Source organism: Patella vulgata, chromosome 1 (genome assembly GCF_932274485.2).
Source record: "Patella vulgata chromosome 1, xgPatVulg1.2, whole genome shotgun sequence".
Lineage (NCBI taxonomy): Eukaryota > Metazoa > Mollusca > Gastropoda > Patellidae > Patella > Patella vulgata.
The window spans coordinates 1075455-1091654 of NC_065879.2; the positions used below are offsets into that span (position 1 = coordinate 1075455).

Sequence of the window (16200 nt, forward strand, 5' to 3'; positions counted from 1 at the left end):
TTCGGAGACGGGGTCACAGTGGGTAAGACGCTGGCTCGCTAGCCTGGAGGTCCGGTGTTTGATCCCTACATTGGCCCAGAAAGTTCATCCAGCTTTTCTGTCATGGTCCCCCCCTTGTCAGTCATGCAGGACGGAGGGTGTGACAAGGACAGCTGTCTAGTCGTCCGGATGAGATGAACAAAAGAGGTCGCATGTACACATTGGCGTGCACGTAAAAGATCCCTTGGCAATTGGAATTTGATATAAGAGTAGGTCATAGTGCCACTGCCTGGGCAAAATTTCCCTCATAGCACACTGTATGGTGTTAGCCCAGTTTGGAGCATTTTCATTTGTATTTCCGAGATTGTTAAAGTCAGGATGGTACCTTTAAAGCCTTAATGTATTGATTTTCTCTTCATGTAAATAAAGACAATGGGCTGTTAACCGGGTGGTACAAGATACATAAAATAAGCCACCGGATAAGCCAACTCTCTTTCACTTTCACATAAAATAAATAAACAAAACGATAGCGTAACACATTATTTTTTTTTTGATATTAAAGCAGATTCTAAAGTATAATAGCTGTTGCTAAAGTAGCTAAGTCTCTAACTCAATATCATCCAAAATCTTCAACATTGAAAACACAAATTATTTGTCAATTTAAATCAACATTGATGCTGTGATCTTACCGGAAAAAGATGGGCTTCTGATATCCAATATTTAAGACAAAATAAACATTTTACCATTGGTACACGAATCGTGTACCATAATGCGTTTCAGCCCCAGTTCTAGCAAGAGACTCGAGGAACGAGGCTAGACATATTGCACCAAACTGAACGGCGTATGTAGACTGGAATAACCAGGCGCTAGAAATTTGCATTCGATTGAGACTGCTGGCTTATTTCGCGGAACATAACTGATTTGAAATTAGAGTAAAAACAGAAACCATTGAATGTATATCAGTTTATATACATTCATATTACAGTATTATATGAGTTCCGACCCACTTGTGTCAATTTCTAGGTCCCAAATGTTAGCGATTTAGCTCCTTTAATGAAGTGGACAAAATTAGATTTATAATATATAAACTATACAATATAAATAACTGTATTTAAGTGGGGTAGATCTGATTGATGGCCCATTACGACATCTTATTAAAGTATACGTTACTTGGTGTACCCCCCCCCCCCCCGCCAGACGTTTTGCCCCCCCCCCCCCTTGTGAAAAAATTACCGACCATAAAAACAATAGATATACATTTTCCGTCAATTTTACAAAACCCCTAACAACACCCCCTCTCGTTGCTCTGAGCTAGTTACGTCCCCGTGTACCAGATTCTATTGGTCACAATTTCTTTGAATGTTTCCATCTTCCTGAAAATATACACAATATAGTATTTGAGTGAAATGTTTTAAAATTAATCATGTGTTATATCCCAAAGATCGCGCGAATAATGGACGGTAACTTCCGGGAGTATCATCGCCCTTATGATTGTTCTCAAAATCGCGATTTTTAACTTGTTGACCCTCTAGAGGTCAAAATTTTTATCCGATTATAAAAATCTTTTAAAATAACATCGTTACACCCTGATGACGATTGAATTCGAATTTCGTAAAAATCGGACAGTAACTGCCCGTCAAAATGGCCGCTCCTTGAACTCAAGAAGAAGAATAGACGGACACTAAAATACTGTATGTTTGTTTCATATAAATAAACAATAATAAACAATACCATTCAGAATGACAGAAACATTGTGTCAGACATTAAACCCCATTCCATTCATGAGAACCTTTATTTAATTTCAACCTTATTCTTTGATGAAGGGAGCCACGGTGGCTAAGTGAGTAAGACGCTGACTCGCTAGCCTGGAGGTCGCGTGTTCGATCCCTACATTGGCCGAGAAAGTTCATCAGGATTTTCTGACGTGGTTTTCCCTTGTAGGTGGTGCAGGACAAGGACAGCTGTCTAGTCCTTCGGAAGGTACGGAAAACCGAGGTCCTGTGTACACATTGGCGTGCACGTAAAAGATCCCTTGGCAGTTGGAATTCGATATAAGAGTAGGCCATATTGCCGCTGCACAGGCAAAATTTACCTCATAGCACACTGTATGGCGTATGCCCGTCTTAGTTAGCCATGTATAAGAGCAGAACAGTAGCACGTTAAACCCCATTTCATTTCATTTCTTTGATGGTTTTCAACCAAACAAGGTCACCCTCAGCTAGCCTTGAGAATGGTTCAGAGCGGGTAGGGGCCCACTGATGATTTGATCCTCCTGTTTCCTCCTGAAAATGAAGGACAGGCTAGGGAGAGAAGGGCTTTGGACTCCTTCCTGGACCTAGGCCGAATGTGGATGGCCGCATGGTTAGCATGTGCGCGCTGTATCATAAGGTCTGTCATTGAGTCATCTGGTGCGGTTTCGATTACCCGGTTGAACATGACAAGGAGTAGGGTCGCCTGTCCAACCTTCTGGGTTTTCTCCAGGTCCTCCAGTTTCCTCCCACTGCTAAAAACCCCAATTGAACCATATATTAGTCCCGAAATGACCTAGTTTGTGTCGAGTGGACGTTAAACCCCATTTCTCTCTCTCTAAGTAACCACATGGTTAAATTTAACAACAAGTTCAATAACCAGCCCATGCGATGGTTACCAAATGACCTAGTTTCTTTTGAGTGGATGCTAAACCCTATTTTTTGAGAATTCTCCACCGATTGATTACCGTGCTACTAACAAACTACCACTCGTGATAAATTTGTTTTAAAATCCCTTAGTATCGGCCTCTACCTTAGGGCCCAGCAACTAACTCCATATATGTGATATGTTTGGAAACAACTTAAATTAGTCAAACTTCTTCTGGAAATGAACAACTCAATATTTGCAGCTGAAATTTTGAGACAAGGTAAAATACATGATTCCTCTGTAATTTGGCGCTTAAATTTCATATATACACAGACTTTTATTTCGGAGACGGGGTCACAGTGGGTAAGACGCTGGCTCGCTAGCCTGGAGGTCCGGTGTTTGATCCCTACATTGGCCCAGAAAGTTCATCCAGCTTTTCTGTCATGGTCCCCCCCTTGTCAGTCATGCAGGACGGAGGGTGTGACAAGGACAGCTGTCTAGTCGTCCGGATGAGATGAACAAAAGAGGTCGCATGTACACATTGGCGTGCACGTAAAAGATCCCTTGGCAATTGGAATTTGATATAAGAGTAGGTCATAGTGCCACTGCCTGGGCAAAATTTCCCTCATAGCACACTGTATGGTGTTAGCCCAGTTTGGAGCATTTTCATTTGTATTTCCGAGATTGTTAAAGTCAGGATGGTACCTTTAAAGCCTTAATGTATTGATTTTCTCTTCATGTAAATAAAGACAATGGGCTGTTAACCGGGTGGTACAAGATACATAAAATAAGCCACCGGATAAGCCAACTCTCTTTCACTTTCACATAAAATAAATAAACAAAACGATAGCGTAACACATTATTTTTTTTTTGATATTAAAGCAGATTCTAAAGTATAATAGCTGTTGCTAAAGTAGCTAAGTCTCTAACTCAATATCATCCAAAATCTTCAACATTGAAAACACAAATTATTTGTCAATTTAAATCAACATTGATGCTGTGATCTTACCGGAAAAAGATGGGCTTCTGATATCCAATATTTAAGACAAAATAAACATTTTACCATTGGTACACGAATCGTGTACCATAATGCGTTTCAGCCCCAGTTCTAGCAAGAGACTCGAGGAACGAGGCTAGACATATTGCACCAAACTGAACGGCGTATGTAGACTGGAATAACCAGGCGCTAGAAATTTGCATTCGATTGAGACTGCTGGCTTATTTCGCGGAACATAACTGATTTGAAATTAGAGTAAAAACAGAAACCATTGAATGTATATCAGTTTATATACATTCATATTACAGTATTATATGAGTTCCGACCCACTTGTGTCAATTTCTAGGTCCCAAATGTTAGCGATTTAGCTCCTTTAATGAAGTGGACAAAATTAGATTTATAATATATAAACTATACAATATAAATAACTGTATTTAAGTGGGGTAGATCTGATTGATGGCCCATTACGACATCTTATTAAAGTATACGTTACTTGGTGTACCCCCCCCCCCCCGCCAGACGTTTTGCCCCCCCCCCCCTTGTGAAAAAATTACCGACCATAAAAACAATAGATATACATTTTCCGTCAATTTTACAAAACCCCTAACAACACCCCCTCTCGTTGCTCTGAGCTAGTTACGTCCCCGTGTACCAGATTCTATTGGTCACAATTTCTTTGAATGTTTCCATCTTCCTGAAAATATACACAATATAGTATTTGAGTGAAATGTTTTAAAATTAATCATGTGTTATATCCCAAAGATCGCGCGAATAATGGACGGTAACTTCCGGGAGTATCATCGCCCTTATGATTGTTCTCAAAATCGCGATTTTTAACTTGTTGACCCTCTAGAGGTCAAAATTTTTATCCGATTATAAAAATCTTTTAAAATAACATCGTTACACCCTGATGACGATTGAATTCGAATTTCGTAAAAATCGGACAGTAACTGCCCGTCAAAATGGCCGCTCCTTGAACTCAAATAGTGTAAACATCTGGTATATCAAGGTTGTGTGTCCGCTAGAGGTCACAATTTTTGTCCGATTTTGATGAAACTTAACATATATGTTTATGTCTCCAAGATCTAAGTTGCACATATCAGACCATAACTTCCTGGATTATGGCCCTTGGTTGTACGTAAAATCACATATTTAGACTGTGGACACTCTAGAGGTCACAATTTTTGTCCGATTGTGATGAAACTTATTTTTAGATCCCAAAGATTTCAGTCCCTTTCGATATTCGCACATTTCAGACCATAACGTCTTGAATTATTGGCCCCCGATTTTTCTCTATGTGACTTCTAAATGGTCAACAAGCTTAAAACGTGATTTTTCGAACAATCAGGGCCATAAACCAGGAAGTTACGTTCCGATATGCGCTATTATCCAAAGGAACTGAGATCTTTGTGATATAAACATAAATGTAAAGTTTCATCAAAATCGGATCAAAATTGTGACTTCTACAGGATCCACAACCTGTACACTATTTGCGTACGGGGAGCGGCTATTTGTCCGGCAGTTTCACGAAATTCGAACTCAACCGTCATTATGGTGTAACGGTCATATATTCGAACGGATTTTTAAATCGAATAAAAGCTGTGTCCTCTGAGCAACCACAAGCTAAAAACGAGATTTTTCGTACAATCAGGATAATCAAGAAATTTACGACCCAGTATGCGAGAATATCGAAAGGAACCAAGATCATTGGGTTATAAACATACATTTCAAGTTTTATCAAAATCGGATGAAAATTGTGACCTCTAGAGTGTCCAGAGGCTTAAAACATATCTTTCGTACAGTCAGGGCATGAAGTTAAGGTCCGCGATACCTGCCAATATCTGATATCGGAAAGTAATCGGATAAAATTGTGACCTGTAGCTAGAGTGTCCACAAGCAAATTGTGGGCGGGCGGGCGGACAGGGGCGACGACAATATGCGTCCAAATATAAATGTGGGCGTATAAAAATATACAAACGATTAAATACCAGCTATATATAGACAAATTCTACTCACTTGTTTCTATTTTTATAACTGACGTCATCATATATACAGGCGGGTCTGTTTATATCAGGTGAAGGCCATCTTATTTACACCAGGTGAAGGTCATCTTATACACGTAGGTAAATCTATTTACATCAGGTGAAGGTCATCTGATACACAGGTAATCTGTTTACACCAGGAGCAGATCATCTGATACACAGGTTAGTCTATTTAGATCAGGTGAAGGCCATTTGATACACAGGTAAGTCTATTTACATCAGGTGAAGGTCATCTGATACAGGTTGTATGTATACATTAAAGAAAGTTGATCTGATACAGGTACATCTATATACATCAGGTGAAGGTCATCTTATTGTGGTAATTGTAGACTAGAGCTATAATGGTAACTGTAGTCTAGATTGTCAAGTGTTAATATCTGTCTATATCAGTAATGGTAATTGTGGCCTGGACTGTAAACTTGTTACCATCAACAAATCTACGAGTAAAATCATCCCAGTCTATAAACTGAGGCAGGCCATATCCAATACCACTACCAGGTTTAAATGTGTATTCTAGTTCAGCTCCTTCTCTAGATTGACTCTGATCTGTTGGGTGAATCAGTTTTAGTTTATATTTAGTTGAACATGTTTTAACTGTTTTATCAACACCTGGGTATAGAGATAGTAACAAACCTAAAGATGTTGTATCTGTATGATGTCTAACACCTATACGCCATGGTAGATATTGTATAGTATGACTATAACCAGCATAGCATGTATCGGTTGGTACATCAGTTAAATTAAACGTGTGTGTAAAAGTTGAACTAGTAACTTCAACGGTTGTCTCTATAGTAAAATGGCCGTTGTCTAGAAAACCGTTTACATCATTCTGTAATGTATTCCAGTCTATAAATTCTATACAACCGTATGTATTCCAGTCTATAATATCTGATGCACCGTGTCCAGTACCGCCAGGTGTATATAATGTATCAGTAGACTGTTTTTCTATAGATTTAGAATCATCTGTACCATGAACTAATTTAAGTTTATAATCAGCTGAGCAGGACGTCAAATTCTTTTCTTGTTCTGTATTCAGGTCCAGATAAACTCCTAAAGTTGATTTATCATGATGATGTTCAACTCCAGCTCTCCAGTATAAATCCTGTAACATAACCAACTTGTTATTCCAGTAGTTTGTGTCTGTATTGGCTCTCTTCAGATCAAAACATGAAGTAAAACACATTTTACTTATTTCAACTGTTGCTTGTACTATAAAATCATTGTTATTGTCAGTGAAACCAAGGTTTTGGCATTTGATCTTGTACCAGTCAGTAAACTCTACCCATTCCCGCCCCCTGTCACCTGGTGTAAACGTGTGACTTCCCTGCTGTGATATAGACTCGCTGTCATGTATTCTATTTATCAGTTTAAGCGTATATTTAATTGTACAAGATTTAACATTGGTGTCCTGTACGTTCTTTAGACACAGATAAATACCCAGTGTTGATGTATCGGTGTTGTGTTTAACACCAACATGCCAGGGTAGATCCTGTACCATATAATAATCTGGACTCCAGTAGAGTTGATCTTTCTTCATCTGATCCATATTAAAACAGGTTGTAAAGGTTGGACTGTCCATGGTATGTAGTTCACCAAACAGCCGTGTGAGGGAGTCTGGGTTTATCTTCGTCTGAGGGAAATTGAAATACTTAACAACAGGATTACAGAAACGTATTGGACTGTGATCTTCAGCTAGAGTTTCAATATGTGGTAGAATATTTATAACCTGAATGGTTGACACATCATCCAAAACATCAACAGCACATTTAACACTGGTCTGTAGTCGAGTTTTATCTTTGTTTATTCCCGCTTTAAGATCTTCTACTTTCTTGCTTTCTTCTACCCGGAGAACATCAATCTTATCGTTGATTTCATTCCCTAGTTTTCTGACTTCACTACAGATGGACTCAACTTTCTTGAGAACATTATCTTTAGAAGTTTTAGCAAACACGTCGATGTCTTTTGATTTCTCGTCTAAATATTCCAACTGATTGTCTAAAAGTTTGATTTGATTTTCTATTTCTAGTTTGATGGTTTTTAATGATTGTCTCAATTCAGGATCAACAGTTTTTAGTTCAGCTCGTTTATGATCAGCATGATCAACAGCGATGCAGTCAGAGCAGATAGCTACCGAACAATCACGACAATAAAACTTTAATTCCATTTCTTCATGTTTAGGACAAATATTCCTATTACTCCGGTCTTCGATATAGAAGTTACTGGTAAAACCGGCAGCTCCGCCTGGTGGTACAGGTATTTCTGTTCTACACATTGGACAGTTAATCTCCCCATTTCGAGCAGTCTCCGTGATATGGCATTGTAAACATACCTTACAAAAAGTGTGAAAGCAAGGCATGATTTTAGGTTCGACAAAATCACCCAAACATATACCGCATTCGTGTCTGGAAGCCATCTTAAATGTGTTAGATTTTGAAATGTTTTTGTAAGTATTGGAATTAATCAAGCGCTATAAAAAGTTCCGTTCAAAACATTATGATATAAAGTCACTCTTACTTCCACAAGAAGACAGCATGCCTAATTTAACCTTCAAACTCTACATGTCTTCGATGACATCAATCCACACAATAGTTTCATCTCATATTTCAGACCGTGTTGCCTCCACGTGTCAACAGAAGTAAAATGCTTTGTCTTCTATTTCCAGATCAGTCCTATATATTTGCTACATAATGTTTAGGTTATGGCCACAGTTTCTTATTCCGTCTTTACTTGATATAGACATTACATCTATACACTTCTCTTGCATTTACAGATCCTCTGCTGTAAAATTATTATTAACCGTTTATATTTACAGATTTCATGTGACGTAATATTAATATTAACCGTTTATATTTACAGATTTCATGTACTGTACAATTAATGAAACAGTATTATTCTTACCAAATATTTCGTTTCACTCGGCAAGTCAATCGTCCAACATCACACGCCCGTTCTATGTAAGTGTTTCAGTGTTTTATATCCAGCCACCTCAATAGTTGGCGTCGTAACTGGTAATTCTACTTTGTGTCATGAGATATGAATGGTTGACAGACGGAGTATAATAGAGACCTTAATAAAATGATTGGTTGGTGGGTTCATTACGTCATCAAATTTATTCCCCGAGAAAACTAATTAGAATAGATATTGATAGAAACTTAGTAGTAATATGAAAATAAGATATTCATAAAAATATTCCCCAGAAAAGCTAGTTAACGTGATCTCGCTTTTATACATTTTTAGCCTGATTTTATCTCAGGGGTTTTCAGGTTATTGAGGAGATGAAACAGCACTGGTTTAAATAGTTTATTGATTCACAGAAAACAAAAAATACCAAAAACAAAAGAAAAACACTGAAAATATAAATATAAAGATATTACAAACATGCAAACAAGATAAACAGAACATAATCAAAATAGAAATAAATATACAAAAGAAACATAAAATATAATCTGAACTAAATATATTTATAGACATTTAGAAAGACAGAAGAGGAAAACAAGAAAACTAAACATACCCTGGGAAAGGTGTTTTAATTATAAAAGTACCAGTAAGGACTATATTACACAAGCTAAAATAAAAACAAACACGACAATAAATAAAGACCACGGGGAAAAGGGGCGAAAATGGCGAGAAAACTAAAGATATGAAATATATATAAATTAAGGAAATTACTATTACAAGAATTATTAATTAAACTACTGAAAAAAAACCTATGCTAAATAAATATATTTACTGATAGATTGAACTTGATAAAATTACTAAAAATAAGAAAAATAATATACCTGAAGTTGAAGAAAACACAAAGATCTTGTCATTGGTCATGTGAAGATACAAGTGCAGTTTTAAACAAATTACAACACCATATATATTACATAAACTTTATTTACATATATACAACTAAACATTAAAAAATTCCACCCTACTACACATTCAACAAAACATCTTGACCTAAATGTATTTTTCAAATACGTGTATTAACATATCGTTTACTAGTGCCTGCCGAGGGTGTGGGGGTGTGTGTGTGTGTGTAGTGAGGCCTTCATTACTATCCATGAGACACGCTATGTTATGTTAGAGCATCTGAAACCACCCCTCATCCACAAAGTAATATAATATTGTCAAGGATCTAAATACTAACGATGACTGTGGATTTGACATCTTTATTTTAATAATACAGGAACACACATTAATAACAACCAATACAGGAACATAACATTTCATATCGTCTTAGTTCACGTCTGCCTCCATTGTGGTACACCCTCGTTCTGTCTGGAGCTTCCCAGCTCCTCTAGTGTGGACAACCAAAGCCTGTCTCATTTATGCCTAAGCCATTGTATACTAATGTATCAGCTGGACTGATTGGATCTCCAACTCACAACACAGCTATAAACCACTGCTGCTTAATATTATGTAACACCTTTGTTAAATTAAGAATTACTAGTTTTCGGCTAAAACACAGTTTTTGTGACAAAAGTATCTCAACAGGGTGAAAAATAAATTGCCTTGCAACTCTTAAGTATCAATAGCTTCAGAAGCTGTTAAAAATACACCTTTGTGAAGGTTTGTAAGTATGGGTCACTATAGTGTCCCTAACCTTTAAAAAGTGAAATAAATCAACTTCAAATTTAAATGAATAAAAAATATTTTAGATTTTAAAAAAAATGCACATTGAAAAGTAAAATATTACTGAAGATCACAGTTTTATTGTAGATTTTCAGTGTTTTTCATGCAAATATCCACTGTGAATTTGAACATTTGGTGGTCATTAGGAGAGGTCATTATTACAAATGTTGAATATAAGAAATGGACTGTAAATTCTGGAAGTTGTTTCCAAACTGTATATAACATCAAAACATTGAAAACAGGACAAATACTACATCGTGACATCATGATTCTACACGAAAGCTCAGAGCTCATTTCGTTTCGTTTTTTATGGTCAGTAATAAGAATTATTTGTGACCTGTATATACAATATTTGAATAATTATTATGCAACTATACACGTCAGAATTAGGCATCAATTCATTTCTAGAAAGAGGACGGATATTAATCACATGACGTCATTCATATATACTCGGGGAAAACCACCATGACACATGTTATTCTGTACACAGCTACTATGATTCACCATAGATATCATATTATTTGTTTGCGCAAATATTGCGTCAGAGGTTGCGGGGAAGGAGAAACAGACTAGACAACTTTTAAAAAATGTGGGGCACTATAGATGGATCATGGGTTAGGTTTTTTTTCAGACGTTAATTTCTCCCGTTTACACCTTTCAGCGCGACATTTTCTTTATGCACTAGTTATGAAACAACACAACTTAACGCATGCTATTTAGAAACCATTTAGAGACATGAAAGTGCTGAGCAGTCAAAAACCTTCAATATCAGCTTTGGCCTTTGTGCAATGGATTATATACAATCGGCTTATACCTCAAATTATTTATTTTCTAATTTTTCCTGAAAGCTGATTGCACAATTGACAATCATTTGTGGACTGGCACACACAGACCATCAATGGTAGACTGGGCCACAGACCATCAGTGGTGGAAATGAAATGAAATGTGGTTTGATGGCACGTCTGCACCAACCGGGTTATATTGCGCCAAACATAGGATGATTATTTCGAGACAGGCTAAATTATACCACAGAAAAAATTCCATCAATGGTGGACTATGACACAATAGACCATCAGTTGTGGAATGGGCCACAGGCAATCAGTGGTAGACTGGGCCACATACCATCAGTGGTAGACTGGGCCACAGGCCATGAGTGGTGTAGTGGGCCACATGCCATCAGTCATGGAATGGGCCACAGACCAAGCAGTGGTGGAGTGGGCCACATACTATCAGTCGTGAAATGGGCCAGACTTCAATTGTACAACTTAACAAACTTTCTGGTACCTTTTAAATTCTGTAGTAACACTACAATGGTTTCAGTATAGAATTATACACAGAATCCTCACTAGAAACGCCTTTCTACATAAAATATCAAGTTTATAGATTCACCTCAGGCCACCTGTAAGCTATCAGAACACTAGAACGCCTATTGTATAAATGTCAGTGCAGTTATTGTTGTAAGCTATCAGAAACACTAGAACATCTAATGTATGAATGTCCAAAAGTACTAAACATTTGGAAAGAAATTATCTCACGAATTATAAAAATCTGTGGAAAACCATTAATATTTGAAAAAAAACCCCACAATTTTAATATGTAGCTTTGATGAATCCCCGAGTAATGACATAATGCCATATAGTTAACCGGGTAATCATGAATGTGAAATTATAAAATTTACACAGACATCACTGAAAATGAAAGCTATATGCTAAATACAAAATTGAAATAAAAAGATATTGGATACAAAGGAGTGAACAGTCTGACAAATACGGAAGCTTCTTAGAGAAATTGAACACATTACTAATAGAATAAAACTGACTTATAATCTAAATCCATGTACAACAATACGATAGTGGACTGTGTCCACATAATAATATAATATTTATTTATTTGGGGATTTTCTCTAAATATGAATATTATTTTGCTAGAAAATCAAGTTGTAAAAAAAGGGAACAAAAACTAAGGATTGATATATTGAAAGCGGCTGTACTAAATTCCGAAAAAAACCGAAAAGTTTCGAAAAATACCGAAAAAACCTTTTTTGATACTAATGACGGAAAAAATCCGAAAAACCGAAATATCACTAAATACCTGAAAAATCCTAGGCCACACATAATAATTGTTAGGTGGATTATGCCTCTAGGTCAGGCATGAAAATGGTGGACAGTGTAGTTGGGTATTGGGTTACTCTACGCCACATATAAATATAGTGGAACACTCTAGGTTGGTCATGAATTACGCTAAGTCACGCATAAGACTTATGGAGCACTGTAACAAAGTAACAAAGAAAAGGAGAGGAACTGTAACAAAGTAACAAAGAAAAGGAGAGGAACTGTAACAAAGTAACAAAGAAAAGGAGAGGAACTGTAACAAAGTAACAAAGAAAAGGAGAGGAACTGTAACAAAGTAACAAAGAAAAGGAGAGGAACTGTAACAAAGTAACAAAGAAAAGGAGAGGAACTGTAACAAAGTAACAAAGAAAAGAAGAGGAACTGTAACAAAGTAACAAAGAAAAGAAGAGGAACTGTAACAAAGTAACAAAGAAAAGGAGAGGAAAGTTGGAGTAGCTCAAAAAATCCTGCAGAAAAAAAACTGTACAAAGGATCAAGGCTGCATTCAATCTAATACGTACAAACTTTGGTTTCATTCCAAATTTGTACAGATTGAAGGCCTATTTCTGGCCTGGGAAAAGGCAGGCTATTTCTATTCACTAGAATCACTCATTAATTAATAATATTTATTAGTATAATATAGCTGTTTAAAATACCGATGTGACGTCACCCTTTGATGTTGGCCTACCATTATTTCAAATGATCGTACGGGCAACTTTGCTAATCGTACATTATTTATACTAGTGAAATATTGGACTCGCGTGACGTATTTCACTGTAAAAGCAAGTGTGAAGTGTCTGTCCTTTAAGTCGTTTAATGGTCTCGAGCTTAAGACATTGCGTAATATTTTGTAAAAACACTCGGGACTCACGGCCCTCTTGTTGCTACAATATATTACTTAATGTCTTGCTGTCGACCATTAAACAATACATATTGATCTAGATACCAAGGTAAATAGGAGCCTATATCGATCCGAAAGTTTAGTTACATAATATATGGGTTCAAACATGACTTACTCTTTTCCTATTTGTAGTTGTAAGAAATTGCCTAAAATGTACCCTGTGAGGCGGGATTTACAGAAAAATTGAATTCTCGGAAAATGTTCGGTTCTGAGGTCTGCAAACTTATCATGTGGTTTAGTGGTACTTATTAAAATAAGTGTCCATTACACATAGTTTTATTAAAATCCATCACCCAGTGCCTTATTACATTTTGCATGGTTCTTAAATTTTCGTTAGCGTGTCAACATCCTTTTAAACGTTCGACCTGATAACAATAACATTGGTTCCTTTAAACGTGGATATCATTACATCTGTTTACACGGTCTACATCATCCATTTAAAGGAGAATATCGGTGAATCCGACCTCCGTTAAAGGACAATATTGGTGTCAGTCATTATCACATATGTGATAGAACTAATTAAACACGTTCCAAATATAATTTTAACACAGAGATCATTGCTACGATAGCTGAGTAATACAGGTTTCCTGAATCGGAAGTGACGAACGCCAAAGGAAAACACGAGTAATCCCTCTATATAAATGACTGATGTGACGAGTGATAACAGATACACGGCCGAATTTCTGCTCGCTAATAATTCGTTCGAAGACCAAAAGTTGTTATATGGGACTGTAGGGGGATATCTGACAAATCAATAAAGTAATTGAATGTCATTCTCACCCAGCTCAAAACTTAAATAATCATGTTAGCGTGACTAAGGTGTTAATTGGAATTTCTAAAGAAGGATTAGCTGTAGTCTGTTTCACATTGGGAACTGTTTATTTCATTAGGTTAAACCTAATAGTAAAACAAAATCACTTGATAATGTTTTATTCAACATTTATTATAGTTAAACATGTTTATTTTAACACCTTTCATGTAAATGGAAAAACGTAATATAAAAAATAAATAACTAAATAGCACTATGAAATGAGCATCAACATTAAAAATATATTTCATATGGGCAAGTAAACATTTCATACTTTTTACTCTAAATGGACAAGATGAGATACTGCATCTACATAAAGCATGATGTCTCTTTGACCATTTCGGAACTGATCTTTCAATGCTTGAAGTCTCTCTTCTAGTTCACGGTAGGCTTTCTTCCTTGGCCTGGAAATGCCGTTAGCACTGAGCTGTACAATTCTTATTTCAGTCACTTATTAAACACAGTTCACATGACACTTATTAAACGTTTAATCCATATCTAATTAGGTGAACACATTTCAGCTACAGACCATAATCCCCCAGTCCTAAACCCTTAATCCCCTTAATCAATATTTTGAGCTGGATGAGAACACCCCTCGCCTTGCTTGAATAGAAGGTTGTTCTATTAAATTATTGCTGTTCAAAGAGGCCAAGTTGATAATTCATAACTTAAATTATAATGTATTACTCTTGAAAAGGGGTTATTGAATTTCAGTTGAGAAAGTTACAGCCAATCAAAGGGGAGTTATAGGTATAACGTCATTATAGGCTACGGCTCTGATGATGATAATAATAATAATAATAATAATAATAATACGATGAAGAAGAAAACGACGACGAAGAAGAAGAACAACAACAACAAGGAGCAGACTGATAGAAGGCCTACTGATAATACCAGGGCCTACGACTTAGATGATAATAATTATAATAATAATACGAAGAAGACTGATTAAAGGCCTACTGATAATATTATAAGGGCGAGCAGGGGGGGGGGGGTGTTTTGGTACAATAAAATCTATCATCTATTCCAATAGTATTTCTGACAAGTGGAGCAATAATGATTTGTACTAACTGAATAATAAAAAAACCCCGTAATTTGTCATTTCTTTTTAATTGTAGCCTAGACCCTATCGAGCGTTATATTGTTATTCGTAATATCTCTTTTCAGTCCTAAAATATGAAAACATTTGTTAGCTATATAAATTCATCAAATCAAAAGTTCTAGAAAGATTTGGAATATCCTGATTCAGTAACAATTGTATAAATTTTTATTTTAATTCGGTCATTTTTAAAATAGTTAGTTACTAGTAATACTACTTAGGATTCACCGTGGTCTAGATTCCGATTTGACTTTTGATGGGGGTATAAAACCGTGACTCTAACAGACACTTCATCTTGTCATGTATTTATATCGAACACAGCAAGTCAATTTATTATGTCACGCAATTAATTATTATCTTTAATCCAGTCAAAACCTGGAACTATTTTGCGATATGGTTCCATTACGAGCGGCGACATGGTTATGCGCTGCGTTTACCCGAATAATTCTCTTTCAGAATCTCATTATTCTGTTACAGAGTTAATAATTATATAATTAAAAAAAAACCGTTTAGGATTATCTACAGAAGAAAAGGTGTAATGGGTCGAATGTCTTGTCAACACAATATTAGACATTCTGAGATTAATTTGTTTATATCGTTAGATAAATTTATCGTCTCAAGGAATAATGATGAGGCTGAAAGTTTTGAAATTGAATCAATCGGGTTGACTGACAAAAAACAAACAAAAAAACGCGCAATTCGCCTGTTCTCAGGCGGAGCTAGCTGTAGACAGGCAGCCGAAGTTTGGGATGTGTCTAGTACCTTTATGCAAATTTAGCAGGGCACAAAGACCTTCCCTTTATTTTATTGCACATTCAGACGTTGACATTGAACTGGATTGAATATCATTTGAACCCAAAGGCGGGACAAATAAACCAGTTTAAAACCGTGCCTGTACCCGTCTTCAAATCGGTGGCTCCAGCTTGCATTAGGCATGCACAGTAGGCTATATTCCTGGCAAAATGGCGACATGTGCCCATGTGTAAATTAACTCTAAACTTTAACCGACGATGTAACATTAGTTAAA

The 16200-nt window shown here is 36.4% G+C and overlaps 1 protein-coding gene across 1 annotated transcript; it reads right to left on the reverse strand.

Annotated features, from left to right (window-relative positions):
* Positions 1-4134: 4134 nt before the first annotated feature.
* Positions 4135-8631, reverse strand: LOC126808529 (uncharacterized). Its single transcript, XM_050533348.2, has 3 exons — positions 8533-8631; positions 5609-8412; positions 4135-4286 (listed from the first exon to the last, which is right to left on the reverse strand). Exon 2 carries the CDS (start codon positions 8045-8047, stop codon positions 6005-6007), a length of 2043 nt encoding a protein of 680 aa, XP_050389305.1. The 5' UTR covers positions 8048-8412; positions 8533-8631; the 3' UTR covers positions 4135-4286; positions 5609-6004.
* Positions 8632-16200: the final 7569 nt, after the last annotated feature.

Excerpts from the sequence above, each read along its gene's own strand:
- LOC126808529 (XM_050533348.2), bottom strand. The coding sequence starts at position 8,047 with ATGGCTTCCAGACACGAATGCGGTATATGTTTGGGTGATTTTGTCGAA.